Source organism: Hevea brasiliensis, chromosome 5 (assembly GCF_030052815.1).
Source record: "Hevea brasiliensis isolate MT/VB/25A 57/8 chromosome 5, ASM3005281v1, whole genome shotgun sequence".
NCBI classification, from domain to species: domain Eukaryota; kingdom Viridiplantae; phylum Streptophyta; class Magnoliopsida; order Malpighiales; family Euphorbiaceae; genus Hevea; species Hevea brasiliensis.
This window is the reverse complement of record NC_079497.1, coordinates 20,599,739-20,616,374: the sequence shown is the minus strand read 5'-3', so window position 1 is coordinate 20,616,374 and position 16,636 is coordinate 20,599,739. Positions and strand designations below refer to the sequence as shown.

General features: G+C 35.5%; 1 protein-coding gene across 1 annotated transcript; it reads left to right on the top strand.

Annotated features, from left to right (window-relative positions):
- Positions 1 to 905: 905 nt before the first annotated feature.
- Positions 906 to 5,181, top strand: LOC110663289 (diaminopimelate epimerase, chloroplastic). Its single transcript, XM_021822547.2, has 6 exons — positions 906 to 1,252; positions 1,431 to 1,907; positions 3,044 to 3,128; positions 4,118 to 4,177; positions 4,330 to 4,403; positions 4,904 to 5,181. The coding sequence occupies exons 1-6, from the start codon at positions 944 to 946 to the stop codon at positions 5,018 to 5,020; spliced, it is 1,122 nt and encodes a 373-aa protein (XP_021678239.2). The 5' UTR covers positions 906 to 943; the 3' UTR covers positions 5,021 to 5,181.
- Positions 5,182 to 16,636: the final 11,455 nt, after the last annotated feature.

Here is a 16,636-nt window from a genome sequence, read left to right as displayed (position 1 = left end):
GTGGTCTTGTACTTCCCTTATTTGGTTGAAGCCTTACTGGGTGGTTGGATATCTCTAGACTTCTATTGAGCTAGGGCCTCTTAGATCTAGTGAAATTGCCATGCATGGCCCTAATGATGTGCTTCAGTAAGCGTTTCCCTCCCAATGATAAAGGTTCGATGAAGAAGCAACATGGTTCTTTTATGGCTTTCTTCTATGACACTCCATCTCTTCTACCAAAACCCTCCACCCACCTTAGCTAGGGCTTCTTTTCATGGATTTTAATTGTGGACTAGGACTAGGTACTGTTTGACTCTATTTGTTAAAGCCATAGGCCTCCAATAGTTGTCGTCTTCAAGCCCTGTTTTTTATAACATGTGTTTTTGGTTGTGAGTCTCATATATACTAGGATTCAAACAATTTTTTTTAATCAATGAATACTCCTACCTTTTAAAAAAATATTGATTCATGGGTCTAACTAACTAGTTCAATAGTAATAGTTAAATTGACAAAAATATTAAATTATTAAAAAAATAAAATATTGCAAACAAGGATTGATATATTTAACGCTTCTATTAGATTAGGAGCATGAGTCCTACTAAAAGTTCTTTTTAATAGGTATTTTATAAATTATACTATTCTTCAATGAAGTTTAAAGTATGTGGTGATGTGAAGTGTATATTTATTTTTTTTTATTAATAGATAAAATATATATATATATAAATTAATAAAAAATATAAAATATATTTATAAATTATTTGAGTATAAAAATTTTATTAAAATTATCATCAGTTTATATGTATACTGATTTATTAATTTTGGCCGGCGAAGTAGTACTTTTTTTTTTTTGAATTGCGGCTAAATAGTACTTCACCTCAATTTATTTACACCCCGAACCTCGGTTAATGAAAACAAAATTTACGGTCAGCAAGTCCTTTGACTGTACCAAACAGAAGACAGAACCATGGCCGTAGCAGCAACAGTTGCCATCTCCAACTCGTTCACGCCGTCAATTCGCCAGGCTCTTACCCCCATTAATCGTTTCAGTTCTCTCTCGTCATCTTCTTCTACTTCTATTTCTTTTCCTACACTTCAATCCCATTCTTTCGTTCCAATCATTTCTTCCAAAAACCCTAACTTTAACTTATTGGTATCTTCTGCTATGAATATTGAAGCTACCGATAAGGTCTCGCCTTCGTCTTTTCTTGATCGCAGAGAAAGTGGTGTCCTCCACTTTGTCAAGTATCAAGGCCTCGGCAATGACTTCATTTTGGTAAATTTTTTTGTTTGGTTCCTGAGAAAATGTAGATAAGCATAAGAAAGTTAGATTTTTTTTTAGCAGTAGTAAGTTCTTATCCTTTTTATTAGTTTCAGGATTCAAGGTTGTTTTAACTTTGCTGGTTTTGGTTCACAACGTGTTATCAATTCTATCTTTTGCAATTTTCGATTAGGTCGATAATAGGGATTCTACTGAGCCTAGGATTACTCCGGAGCAAGCAGTGAGGCTATGTGATAGGAACTTTGGAATTGGTGCTGATGGAGTTATTTTCGCTATGCCGGGGACCAATGGCACTGATTATACCATGAGGATTTTTAACTCAGATGGTAGTGAGCCAGAGATGTGTGGTAATGGGGTGCGGTGCTTTGCCAGGTTCATTGCTGAGCTAGAAAATTTACAAGGGAAGCAGAGTTTTACTATACATACTGGTGCTGGTTTAATTGTTCCTGAAATTCAAGAGGATGGAAAAGTTAGGGTTGATATGGGTGAGCCAACACTTAAAGCATCAGATGTACCAACAAAATTGCCTGCAAATAAAGATGATGCCGTTGTTCATTCAGAGCTAAATGTGGATGGAGTAACCTGGCATGTGACTTGTGTTAGTATGGGAAATCCTCATTGTGTAACATTTGGGACCAAAGAAAGCAAGGTGTGTACCATAGCCAACTGATTGAATGTGCTACGGTTAATGATTATGTGAAGATCCATTTTTTATATTTTGCTTGATGCATTTTTATTTTTGCATATATAGTTCGTTTAATAGGATAACACATGCCAAATGGAAATCATCTATCATTGAGCTGCAATTTTTGTTTATTATATAAGACAAAGGGTGATATGGAGTTAATGGATAAAGTGCTACCAAAGAAAAGGTTTAATGGTTGCTGATTTTTCTTAATTTTATGTGGCTTTAATTTTCTTCTTATAGGAAAACACATGCCAAATGGAAGTCATCTATCTATTAGTTTCACTTTTCCTTCATTATATAAGATTAGTGGTGATATGGAGTTAAAGGAATGAGATGAAATGTCACTGGACTAATGGTTTAGTAATTACTTTTTCTTTTTATTTTTGTATGTGTTTTAAATTTTTTGAAATGGGGTTAGTCAATTATATAAAAATTTTATATTATAAATGACTGAAACTTATTGGCAGTGGATCGAGTGGTGGTGATAGTGATGAGTTTCAGGCCATTAATCTAGTTCTCCTAGTTTAATATTTAAAACTTCTTGCAGTTAAATGTCAAATAGAGGAGTTAACTATTCCACAAGGTTACATTTGGTTCACGCAATGGGAGTGTATGTAATTCTTATATTAGGATTCCATTACATCCATTCCTATATTAGGATTCCATTTTCTTGTTTGGTACACAAGGAATCCAAATTTTTTATGATATTTTTATGTGTTAATAACTTGAATTTAGGTGTAAAAAACCATTTATTTTTAACTATAATTCTAAGAATATCATTAAGTTCTATTTAGTTATTTCTAAAACAAAATTAGATCTAGACATCTGTTTCTGTTCCATTAGTGATGTTATAGGAATAGGTGAACTGCTTTGAAAAATCCAAAGCTTGAAGCTTGCATATAAATTTATTCCAATAAATTTAATATTTGCTGTACTACCTAATGTCTCATAACAGTGAGCACATTTCTCATTATTTGGGGTTAAATGTCTTGATATATTATATACTTTGTTGAGGTGAAATGATTGGTTGTTGAAATGTTGTTTTACTGTACTCATACCCACTTTTTTGTTCTTTCTTTATGCTTGTAATTGGACAGGATTTGCAGGTTGATAAATTAAACTTGGTTGAAATTGGCCCCAAATTTGAGCATCATGATGTGTTCCCAGCACGAACAAACACAGGTTAGCTTTTATGTGGTCACTATTGCGACTGGAACAGATTCTAATGCTTATTTTGCAATCTGTTTGTATGTATATACATTGAAACAATAACTTTTCCTGGTACATCATTGTGGGTTTCTGGCTTATTTATTACTAGAAGTGCCTATAGGATGCTAACTTGAAATCTTATAATTCGGGTTTTTACGTATTTTAAATTTTATCAAATAATTGAACATTTAGTCAGTTCTTAGTGTATCTGCATCCTGTTATAAGGACCTCGGACCTCTTTTCCAGAACAATTGAAACGAGTGCAAATATTGCAATTCTACGGGTTCTATAAGTTAAAATCTTAAAGTTCTGCATTTGACAATTCTTAAGTATGGTCTTCCTTTCTTGGGTCAGCAAGAACTAGGAGTTAAGAGATTATTTCTTGTGAGGAAAACACAGACGTAATAATGAGGTATAGGTGATGGGTAAAAGACAAATACATTTTCTGATATGCTTCCAATTCCAATAACGGTTGATGTTTTAGCCAGAGTGCATGGTTGATCACACCTTTGCATGTCAATGGGCTTGTACAAGTGTCTTGTTGACAAGGTGCAGTTGATGTTTATGCATCCATCCTCAAGAATCATGATTTGTAGATCTTGTGATTTTATGAATGCCTTGTATTATTGCTTCCTTTTACAGTATGCAGCTGCATGCACATTTCTCAGAAATTCCACATGCTGTATCTTCATAAAACTATATCATTATCATTCAGGTCTTTGAGAAGTTATAAGCTACTAATACCTTAGAACTTCAATCAGGGAGGGAGATTGATGGAGAAAACCTTTATTGGATGTGCAACATTTAACCATGTAAAATAGTGAAAATTTTGTTACACATTCCACATCTTGAAACTTTTGGTTCTTTCCTGGATTCCTTGGAATTGCACTCTACATTATTTCCATTGTCACAAACATTTTTTCTATCACATTTAATTTTGTTAATTTTAATTTGATATGCAGAATTTGTGCAAGTTCACTCCCATTCACACCTTAAAATGCACGTATGGGAGCGTGGGGCAGGTTAGTTTATATGCTACTAACTTATGATTGTAATGTAGATACCTCAACTTGCATAGTTTATAAATCATTGGTTAGCTATATGCAGTTTTGCATCTATTAATCCTTTTTTATAGTTTGACTTGAAAGTTCACCCAGTTACTTTGTAATGGCAGGGGCAACACTAGCATGTGGAACTGGAGCCTGTGCAACAGTGGTTGCTGCTGTTCTTGAGGGTCGTGCTGGGAGGGTAAGTTCAGGATATGGGCCATTGTGGGAAATTATAGCTTTGCTGTGAGAGCCTGCGATAGCCGCCCTTCCATTGTAATATTATAGCCAGTCAATTAACATATGATGCAACTTTAATGTTGGGCTGAGCAATATTTGAATTAACAACTGCACCAAAACAATCTAATTTTGTTAAGTTGGTTCATTCTTTTTTTTTTATTATTTTATTTTTTTGGAAGTTCTGGTTAAATCTATCGGTTATCTTGTTTTTTTTTTTTTAAAAAAAACTAAATTATTGAGATATTTTTTAATAGAAAATTTTAAAATTATTTCCTGTAAAATGGCATTCAAATTTCTAAATCCTTAGTTTTCCAGTTTCTCTTTCTTCTCAATGTTTTTCCTGGGAAGATTCCTTCAACTGGTAGAGGGTATTGGCTATATGCAAATCTTTTTCACTATCATCATGTAATTTTATCTTTTATTTTTTTTTCCTCACATCTTGTGAATGTTCTTGTTAAACAGAAATGCACAGTTGATTTACCTGGAGGGCCTTTGGAGATTGAGTGGAGGGAAGATGACAACCATGTATATATGACTGGCCCAGCTGAAGTAGTGTTTTATGGATCCTTGTCCCTCTGATATGTCCTATGAATTAGATTCATTTATCCAAACTTCACCAGATTATAAAACATAAATGGAACCCAAAAAGTTTAGGTTGTAACTTTCATGTGCTCCTGGTTGAGTCACTGGTGTTTTGTTGTATTTCTACTCTGCCATATTGAGGTTTTGGACCGAAATCAGTTTGACGGTTTATGCGTTCAAATTGGCCCAGATCTGGAGTGTTCTGGTCCAGTTTTTTGAGCTAATAACTAAAATAAAACAATGTCCATTGGATTAGCAAACAATGTCATTTGGTCATTGCCCTCCAAATATGACCATTGGAGGAAATGACGGCTGGTAGGGACATTTTAAGGGGAAAAAAGTCTTAAACCATAACAGTAACAGAAAAGTCTTATGTGGAAGATTTGCATTAGGATGGTTGTGATCGTCCCTCATGAATAATATTCTTGCTCTGTTATGCACACACACTCATATATATATATATATATATATATATATATATATATATATATATATATATATATAAGAAAAAAAAAAAGAAAGAAAGATATGCATTGGTCCTGCACGATCTTTGGCCGTGTTGTCTTATTGGGTAGTGCTGCCTTGTCAATCCAGCGGAATTTGTGAGTATTTGAACGTGTCGTTTGATTTTTTTTTTTTTTTGAATGAAAAATATATGGTTTGGATTGGTGAGTTATGATTTGAAGATTGGGCAAGATGAGTTCAGTTTACAGGACCAGGCATAGAGGGCGAGATAGGTTTTTGAGAGAAGGGGAAGAGAGATTTCCAGTATTATTTGCTGGTAGGGGACTAGTTTGCAATCCCATCCATAGTTATTAAATCCGTTTTGAAGATTGATCCGGTTGAGGGACCAAATCAATGAGCTACTGGTTTAACCGGCAGACCACTGCTTCCATCAATAAATCATTAAAAATTTAATTAAATATTACATTTATTAATATAATTAAATAATTTTAATCAATTAAATTTTATTTTTAAAATTAACATTTCAGATTATATTTACATATATCTTAATAATAATATTATTAATATTTTTATTCTTAATATTTGTAGTTGATATATAAAATAATATAATGAAATTAATTACCTTCTTAATAATATTTGTGAAATATTAATTAAATATTAAAAATAAAAAAATAAACATATCATTTTAACAAATTTCTTGTATTATTGTAAATAAAAAAAATAATAGCTAAAAAATAATTATTTATTAATTAAATATAAATTTAAATTTTAAAATACTAATATAATTGATATTTTTAAATTAAAAAATTTTAAATCAATAGATTCAATGAGTTTTAGAGTAATCCGACCTATTATTAGAGTCCAAAATCATCGTAGGAACTCATCCTCGGGGTTCTCTCTAGCTTTTTTCTGTTTTTCATCTGAGACAGTCGATCTTCATTTTGATTGTCATCCAGCGGTTCTTCTGCCACATCTGGGTAGGGGGAACCTCCTTCCTTGTCTAGAAGGTTGGTTGCGTCCTCCCTCCCTCCGGATGGGGTTTGTTCATAAATAAGGTTCTGTGTGATTTTTGTTTTTTTTTGGAGGTAGACCCAGAGCTGATTGGCGAGGACAGGTCATTGGTCTACCATGTTGTGTTGTTTGGTTGGTTTTCTTGGATGCAGGTGTTTGTGTTGAAAGAAGAAGGTTTAGTTGTTACCCTGCTTGTGTTCAGACTATCTAGAGGCACGAGTGTTTGTTTGTTTTCGTTCGTTGGTGACTAAGTAGGTATAGCGCAAGTGGGACGCTTGGCGATCGGTGTTATTGGTGCGGGCTGTGGTTAATCGATTATCGCAACCTTTGGATCTTGGCTCTGTGACTATCGCTCACCCATGTTTCTCTATTTTATGGTTTGTCTCCAATCCTAGTCTAGCTTGATCCATCATTGTGGATGCTATCCTTGGGTCTTTCTAACCGACATTTGCCTTCAACGGCCATGTTCTTTTCTCGGCAACATTAATTCCCGATGATGGCTGTAGAGGAGATGACGATATTGCATTTTCTATTTTCCTCTTCTGTGTTTTCTGCCCTTGCTAGGTTCTGAGTGATGGGCTTGGGCCTTTAGAGAGCTGGGTCTAGGTGTCCTTTTTACATTGGTGGGCGTTTTATTGTGAGCTTGGGTGTCATTTGTATCTAGCCCATCCATTGGGCATTTTTAAGCCATTTGTATATGGGCTTTAGCCTATTTGCTATATCAATATTAATGACTTTCGTGCCTTGGGAAAAATCGGATCATTATTTAGGTCATTTAATTTTTTTTTATATCAATTCTTTATTCGATTCAACGAAAAAATCCACTCAATTTTTTTTTTTTTCATATTATCAATGCATTAAGTTGACTTATTAGTTGCTAGATTTAATAACAATGGCCCCTTCATGTTGGGTTCGCAATTTGGATTGTGGGTTTGCAACAATGAGAAGCAAGAGGTCAGTTTTTTTTTTTTTTTTTAATGATTTTTTAATATCAGTTTTTATTATCTGATGTATGCATCGTTGTCAGAATTTAGAATTGACTCTGCCAGTTCAGCATTCGAGACATTCAAGTGTCCGAAATCAGGCTTAACGATGCCTCACTCTAGAATTACAAAAGTTGAATAGTTTATATGTGGAACCCACTAAAATCATTTTTTTTTTAAAGCCTATTTATATATTATAATAAAAATTTGGAAAAAAGGAATAAAATGTGTTTTATTATTGAGAAATAAATATATTAATTATAGCTATTGTATTATTAAAAAATAGAAAAAATCTGTCTTATCATTTTGTGCTTTTTACACTTTCAAAATTATGACTTCTTTTCCATAAGATTTTTTTTTTTTTAACAAAGAAGATTTATTCTACACTTTTGTAATGTCTTGAAAAGTTATAAAATTTAATAATAATTAAAATTAATTATTTTAATATTATTTTATTTCTTTTAAATATATTTTATGAAATTATTTAAAAATTTTAATTTTAATTTAAATGATTAGCCTTAAAATTTAATATTATATCAAGTATTAAAGTATTAGTATTATTAAATGGAATTTTAAATTAGTGTTATTGAATTATTTATGGACAGTTTCAAAAATTTATTTAAATATAACAATTTAAAATGTTAGTTGTGGTTATATTGCTATATTTATTTAGTCTTGATTTGTGTTTTTAATTTAAAAAGATTAAAACAAATTTATAATTTAATTTAAGTTTATTTTAATGTGTATTATTATTTTAAGTATAGTGTTTCTTTAATTAAGTTCAGGTAAAGTTAATTATTATTATTATTGTTATTAAATTTACTTCAGTTTTATTATAAATAAGTTAAAATAAATTTACACCTAAATGAAAGGAGAAGATTGGACTTAATTGAAAACTTACAAAAGTTTAGGGCTTAATATGTAATTAAGAGAAAAAAAATAAAAAATCGTGCAGCTCTCAGCCCCCTCCCCCTTCCCCCTCTTCATGCATGTGTCTTCCCCTCCCCAACCTTTTCCTTCCTTTCTCGGGTGACCCTCCCTTGCTTCGACTACCGGCGAGGCTTTCCCCAACTTTAGGGATGGTGGCAATCGCAAGAAGCTATAATGGTCAGCGGTAGAGCAAATGGCGAGGAGAGAAAAGAGGAATGGTGCACAAGTGGGACAACAACTTCTCGACGTGTTTCCAATGCCGTCCGGTGGTCAAATGTGATAGGACTAGTGGCAAATGACTCTTGGGATTACAAGCTTTCTAATGGGACCAACTTCACCTGAAATGGTAGTCAGAGGAAAGAGATCTGGCGAGAGAAAGAGGAGAGAGAAAATAGGTATGGCAGCGGCTTTTCGACCATTTTCCCAACGATTTGGCAATTAGAATGACAATCCGAGACCATCGTTGAATTTAGCATGCAAAAATCTTCAAGATGGGACTAATCCCACTCTGATCGGATGTTGTTTAGAAAAGGTGACCATTAGCGGCTTATAATGAACAGTGAGAAATTTGAGCCTTTTTTATTCCCGTAAATAAAAAATAATTATATGATAATTATTAACACTTTATGGGTTTTATTTAGGTGCGGTGATAGCTCATCGGTACCTGGTACTAAATCTTTGAACTAATCTGGATATCTAGTAAGTTGTCTCTAAAGGTGGTCATACTTACAGTCATTTCCAGTGTTGTTAGACGTTCCAAGTAACATATTTGGAAAAGGTAAATATGAACTTAACTTATGTAGTTTCATTAGTTTTAAGGTAGCTGATAAATGGATAAAATATGACATGTTGAAAACAATTATAATAAATTGTATGGATTTTAAGATGATGAGAAGGACCCCCAAGAATATTTTTGAAATTTTTAGAGGGTATTTGATAATTAATTGGATTGTAGTGATGTTTAGGGACCTGAGTTGGATATGGAGGAACTGGACATAAAATTAGGCTTTTTGTAGGCCTTGGTGGGTATTGGAATTGTTGTTGTGAGCTTAAGGCCCTGTGTGTTGCTATTCTTTGTGAATTGTTGAGTTTTCTTGCAGGGGATTAGATCTAATTATAGAGAAGACTCTGATGAAATTTTGACAAAATCTTAGGATTAAATTTTTGCTTTTTTAATTTATTTTAATTAGTTTGGTAGTCAATTAATAAAGGTCAGTATGTCTCTATAAGTGATTTAGTTGGCCGTTTTCTTCTTTTTAGTCGAATCAGCTATAGTCGGGTCATCAGCTCTGTGAGTTTGATGTCACGACCCAACCTATGGGCCGGACCGGCACTAGGACCTGGGCCAGCCTAAAGCCCCCGAGGCCCGTAGTAAGCCTAACTATTCACTTAACCCAACTCTAAGGCCCATTTGGGCCCAATTTCAAGAAATCAAACGGACAGAGTCCGGCCATAAAATAGACCTTTCAACGGGGAGTTTTTGACTCACCCGACTTGTAAACACAATAAATACTCAATTGGGGAGCTCAGCTCACCCTCCACATACTCATCAGCATAAAAATAAATGAGAGCTCAGCTCCCTCATCCAATCCATCGAACATGCATAGAATATTAAGTTTACAGGTCCAAAATAACAATTTAGTTTACAGACCCAAATCAAATAAATATTTCTAACACATGCGGAAATTCTAAGATTTAACAAGTTTATACAAACATTAATAATCGACCTGCGAGGGAGAAAGCAGGTTAACCTCAAAAATATCCTCCTGTAGCCTGGAAAAATATTGAACAGGAGTGAGCGTTCGACTCAGAGAGTAAAATATCAATTTTAACCATAATCTCTATAACTATCTAAAACTAATGCATCCTGTAAAGTGAAATGCAACATCAACAATAAATTCACATCATAACAGCAAAAAGGTAATTTGGAGCACTCACACACCCAATAATATCAATCATAATATATGGGAGCTGATCCCCTATATAGCTCTCTGAAATCCAACCTGGTGCCAGCGAAGAACTCAAGCCGGACTTTCGCTTAATAATCCAAATCGGGGTCCCAACGAAGAACTCAAGCCGTGACTACCCCGAAGGACCGGGTCCCAGCGAAGATCTCAAGCCGTGTCTACCCGTCCTATCCATAGTCCACACCACATCACACGCACGCCAACGCACGCACACTGCTCCAAATTACCACAACAACATACATAGCACTTTCACAGTTATGAATGCAACATAAATCGTGCCTAAAGTTTATCTACATAGATATATGCATATAAGTGATGCATGGACATGCTTGAACATATAATAATAGTGAAATTACAATTAAAATTAATATTTTACTCACAGACTTGACAACGGTCACTGTGGCGGCTGGGCGGAGGAAGAAGGCTGTCCCGGCTCACCTGACAATTACATTACAATTATTTAATACAAATGACTCAATACAAATCAAGAAAAGACCAAATACGTCCTAAGTCGTGCCAAAAATCCGGCAGAGTCTCCCCTATACCTAGGACCTACCCAACCTGCAAAAGGGCTCAAAACACACTTCTATATTCGCAACTCATATATCCACAACTCAATCATATCACACAGCCCCTCCTAGGCCCATCAAATCAATCATTTTTGCAAAGCTGCCTAAACAAGCTCTAAAAATTCTAAAACTTTGTCTCGCGGTCTTTAGCAATATTACTAGGCTATTGCAAAAAGAATTATAATTTTCTAAGCTACCACGAATATTTTATGGATTTTTAATCCTATTTAAGCACTAGAAAATTACGAAAAAGTAAGGTTCGGGTTTACCTTTGCCGATTCCGACTTCAGAGACGCGCTCGGGACGTCTAGAAATGGGGGGGGGGGGGGGTAGCCAAAACCTCGATCCACCCGAGACTTTTCCAGAATAAAGTGTCTCGCCGAAATTCATAGATCTTCCAATCGTTGAATTTCCACGAATTGAGGATACCTACACGAAGCCCACAACACGGGGGTTAGTACATAAATTTTTCAGAATTTTCTAAGCTCATTTAATACTTGGAAAGACACTGCGAAGTTCCGTGGGACCCACCGAAAAACGGTGTCGAAAAAATTCAAAATTTATGTCGCTGCGAAGCTCTCGACGAGTGGAGTGCTCTGGTACTCTCAGTTTTCTCGTGGGATTCACGGTTTGCGAGAAATCTAGCCCGAAAGTGAAAATGGGCTAAAATTTCCCGGGCAAAAATTGGACAAACCGCTCGATGGATTTCAGTGTTCTTGGTGTCTATGGAAAGTCTCAACGAGTAGATGAGTTTAGACACAAGACCCGATCCGATTGGTGGCCGGATCGGCCGAATTTTGGCCGGGAAGACGAACGGTCGCGCGCGCAAGGGAGGGGCGTTCGCGCGCGAAGGGGTGGGGCGGCGCGCCGGTGAGCTGGGGTGGCGAGGGAGGTGGCTGGCCGGCGGGCTGGGGCGGGAGGAGAGAGAAAACGGGAGAAAGAGAGAAGGAGGAGGAGACGCGCGCGGGAGAAAAAGAAGAAGGAGAGGGAGCCGGTCCGATTCAACCAGTCCAATCCGGTCGGGTCGGGTCCAAAAATTCTGAAAAAATTTCAGAAAACTCAGAAAAATTCATAGACTCCAAATATATTTTTAGTTTTGCCACGTGGTCTTTAAATAAATTTTTAAAAATCATCAAAGTTTATATTTCTGAAAAATCGAACCCGATTTTTAAAATCCGAAAAATCTCAAATAATTTCTTAAAATTTAATAAAATTAAAATATCAATAATACTCATAAAATAATAAAATTTAAAATTTTGGGGTGTTACATTTGAGATAGATTGTTTTTATAATTTCAATATTATTTATATTTTCCTAGCATGTTCATGCATTCACTTATATACAAACATATATAGCTATTACATTAGGAGCATCCCCTACTTGTTACACTATAATTTTTTTTTTTTTTTGGAGTTATGCCAACTTGATGATAAATTGGAGCTTATATATATGTATTATGGATGTGAAAAATCCTAGGGTAGGTACAGCATGAGAAATTTATTGACTCACGTGAATATGGACATGGATGGACGAGGTAGATATGACGAATATATGGATCGACTAAATCTCGCCACTGCAGGGTTGGTACGACGACCATATGGATTGCTAACACTCGCATAAGAGGATTAAAAGAATATGTTGAATTTTAGAGAGTTAGAGTATAAGGTTAGCACCTAATATGTATTAGGTGTACATGTGTAGCTCCAATTTATCTTATTGTGTGAGGATTTTAGTGATTTGTTTGTTAGGTGAATTTTTATTAATAGGACTACATTAGAAATAGATATTTATAGAGTTTATAATCATAATCAATATCTAAACTCTTTGAAGCAATGGTCATTCATGTTCAATATTTTTCCTTGGGTCGCAGGACGAGCATTCTTCTTTCAGAGTAACTTGTATTTTTTTTTCCATAGGTTGTGGTACTGCTTAGTAGTCTTTATTGTGTTTATTTATTTATTTATTCTAATCTTAGTGTTCACCACGACACTAGTGTATAATAATATATGGTATTAAATGTATTATGCCTGTTGGGTATTAGGGTTGAGCTGGGCTCCCCAGATTATTGTGTTATACATTAGGTTGAGTTGGACTCCCTTAATTGAGTTATAATATTTTATCTTGCATGTTGCACCTTAAGTTTTGGTCTGTTTATGGGTTTAGAGAATAATAAGACTTACTACGAGTTTTGGGCCTTTATATCAACACAACACCTAGTTTCGGTTCAGCCCATAGAATTGAGTCGTGACAACTCTCTTCCAAAACAATACAAGATATGAGCTTGGAGGATCAATCCAATGAAAATAGTTGTTATGAGAAAAAGCATTTTTAGCAATAGCATGAGCTGCTCTATTGACCCACTTATTCACCCAGTTATCAAAAAATGAATTTTCATGCTGAAACAAGAATCGACAATCAAGAATAACATTTCTAAACTCTGAATGGTCCTCTTTAGAATATACCATAGCTAAAGTAATGAGCTAAGAATCCAACTCAATATCCATATGGTCAACCTCATTATTCAATAGCCAAGATAAAGCTTACCAATAACTCAGGGCCTTTACCAGTTTAAGCACCAAATAGCTTGCCCAATGGCCACTAATTGTAGCCACAAAAATGCTTGAACTGTCTCTTCATGTAGCATCAAAGCTTATTCATTGTTCATCTAGGAAAACAACAGCATCCATGTTGCCCTTAACCCTCCTTGCAACTAGCTTACACCAACGAGAACCCAAATTCAATGAAGGGGGAGCAGATAAATGGATGTTAGAACTAATCTTCACTTGTTCCCATTCCTATAAGTATTTGAGAAAGTGGAGACAATCTCCTGGGGCAATCTAAATTGCTGTTTCCACAGGAGAATATTGCAAAAAAGACCAAATGCTCCATGCTACAATACTCAGCCTAGCAATAGCTTTAAAATTCTGAGTATCAAAAAGCTAAGGAAAAAAGTCTATAAAACTCAACCACCCCTTTATAATAGGAATATCCAACAACACATAGGCTTCAGGTAGTAAATCAAAGCATGGACAATATCTTCATCAGCCCTATAGATCAAACATTGACCCTGCACACTAATAGCCCACTGAGACAATCTATCCACCGTTGGAAGAATATTATTGCATAGCCTCCACATAAAACTTTTAGCCTTAAGGGAAATTTGAAGCTCCCATAATTTCCTTCAACCAGTAAAACTATGTCCATTAGCAATAAAAACAACACTTTGAGAAATGAGCTTATAACCCAACTTCACTGTATACAAGTCTCTCTTATCATGATGCAGAATCTCAAATCAAAGCAACTTCTAAAGCTAAGAGGAATCTTCTGAATAGAGTTACTTTCCTCATAAGTGAATAATTCTTGAATTAAAGATATATTTCAAGTCTTGATTCTCGAATCAATGATATCTGCCACTTTTAATTCCTTAAATCAGTGACTATTGAGGACTAGATAAAAAAACTTGTCATTATTTGGAATCCATGGATCCTCCCACACCCGAACATCCAACCCATTACCAATTCTCCACCTAATCCTTTTAATCAACAATTCTTTTGAATGCTATAAACTCTTCCAAGTAAAGCTCGGGTCGTGCCCTTCCTTAGCTTTAACAAAGTCTCCTTTAGTAAAATATTTATCTTTAGAAGTTCTTGATAGAAGAGCATTTGGTTAAGAGATAATTCTCTAAACCTGCTTTACAAGCATTCCTATATTAAAAAAGATGAAGGTTTCTGAAACTAATTTCACCCATCTCCTTACGGTAACACATTTCATCCCTTGAAAACCAATGCATATTTCTTCTACCATCATTCTTTGTACCCCACCAAAAAGACTACATCGTCCTCTGTAACTCTTCACAAGGGGAACAAAACAAGAAAGGCAAACACACAATAGTTGTAACACCCTAGGCAAATCCCACATCGACAAAACACGGGAGAGATGCTGGGTTTATAAGTTGGTGGTTTGTAACCCCTAGTAACGCGTTTTAAAACAGTGAGAGCTTCGGCTTAGAGCGGACAATATCACTAGTGGATCGGGCCATTACATTTATGGTATCAGAGCTGGACTCCCTCTAGTACGGTGTGTGGTGCGAGGACGCACCAGGCGAAAGCTGGTGGGCTTGTCACGACCCAGGGATGGGGTTGGGACGTGCTTGTTCAACCAGCTACGCACTGGGGTGAAAACTTCGTGTCCCACATCGAAAACGGGAAGAAAAGATTTGGGCCATATATGTGGGAGCCTTCCTCACCTGGTCAGCGCGCTTTTGGGAATGAAACCTCCCAAGGGACAAATCCGTGAGGCCCATGGGCCAAAGCGGACAATACTAACTGGAGAAGGATCGGGCTATTACAATTTGGTATCAGAGCCGCTCCGCGTGCAACCTTGAACGATGGTGGGGCAAACCTCAGCGAGGACGCTGAGTCCCATAAGGGGGGTGGATTGTAACACCCTAGGCAAATCCCACATCGACAAAATACGGGAGAGATGCTGGGTTTATAAGTTGGTGGTTTGTAACCCCTAGTAACGCGTTTTAAAACCGTGAGGGCTTTGGCTTAGAGCGGACAATATCACTAGTGGATCAGGCCATTACAATAGTCTAGGATAGCTTGAGCTACAACTTTAAGTAAAAATTCTTTCCTAGCTCTTGAGAGGAACATACTCTTCCACCCTTGCAACTTACACCAAAGCCTATCCTTTAGAAAAGAAAATATTTGCTTTTTATTCTCGCCAATAAGAAAAGGAAGGCCCAGGAATCTTCCATGGTTGAGAGGCGTATGAACACTTAACAGTTTGGAAATATTAACCTTAACTAAACTCGGCACATTTGTATTGAAGAAGATACCCAAATTTTGAAAATTAATAGCCTGAATTGAAGCCCTTTCATAAGATGCAAGGATATGCTTCGCATTTGAACATTCTCTCCCATTCATCATAAAGAAAAAGAAACTATCATGTGCCAATAAGAGGTGAGATATACTAGGGCTTCCGACTACCATGACAACAATGGAGTTGCCCTTTTGATTCTGCTTTTCGAAGAGAGCTGAAAGGCTTTCAACACAGATGATGAATAAATAAAAGGGAGAGGGGGTCTCTCAACCTTAAATCTCTACTTGGCACTATAGGGCCCACTTTTTCTCCATTCAAAACTACTGAACATATAACAAAAGAAACACACAACATTATAAGATCTACAAACCTCTGAGCAAAGCCTAGCTTACACTGCATACGAACTGGAAATTCCCAATCAACTCTATATATATATATATATATATATATATATATATATATATATATATATATATATATATATATATATATATATATATTGCTGATATTAATCTTTAGAGTTACCTCATCTCTATTATCTTTAGATTTCCTTTTCATGTGGTTAATTACCTCAATAGCCAATAAGATACTGCTTGAGATTAATCTATTGAGAACAAAAGCTGATTAAGCCAATGAAATCACATTAGGTAACAATCTCTTAAGCTTGTTAGCCATAGATTTAGCAAGAATTTTATAAAGGACATTGTATAAAGAAATAAGCCTAAGATCCTTAAGAGATGCAGATGCCTCTACTTTAGGAATGAAGACCTCAATGGTGTCATTAAGCCCCTCTAGAAAAGACCTAGACTCCACCCAAAGCTTACAATACTTTACCACCTCCTTTCCTATAACAAGCCAAAAATT

Coding starts and splice junctions, on each gene's coding strand:
- LOC110663289 (XM_021822547.2), top strand. CDS start 944: ATGGCCGTAGCAGCAACAGTTGCCATCTCCAACTCGTTCACGCCGTCA. Junction 4,178..4,329: donor CGTATGGGAGCGTGGGGCAG/GTTAGTTTATAT, acceptor TTGTAATGGCAG/GGGCAACACTAGCATGTGGA. Junction 4,404..4,903: donor TTGAGGGTCGTGCTGGGAGG/GTAAGTTCAGGA, acceptor CTTGTTAAACAG/AAATGCACAGTTGATTTACC.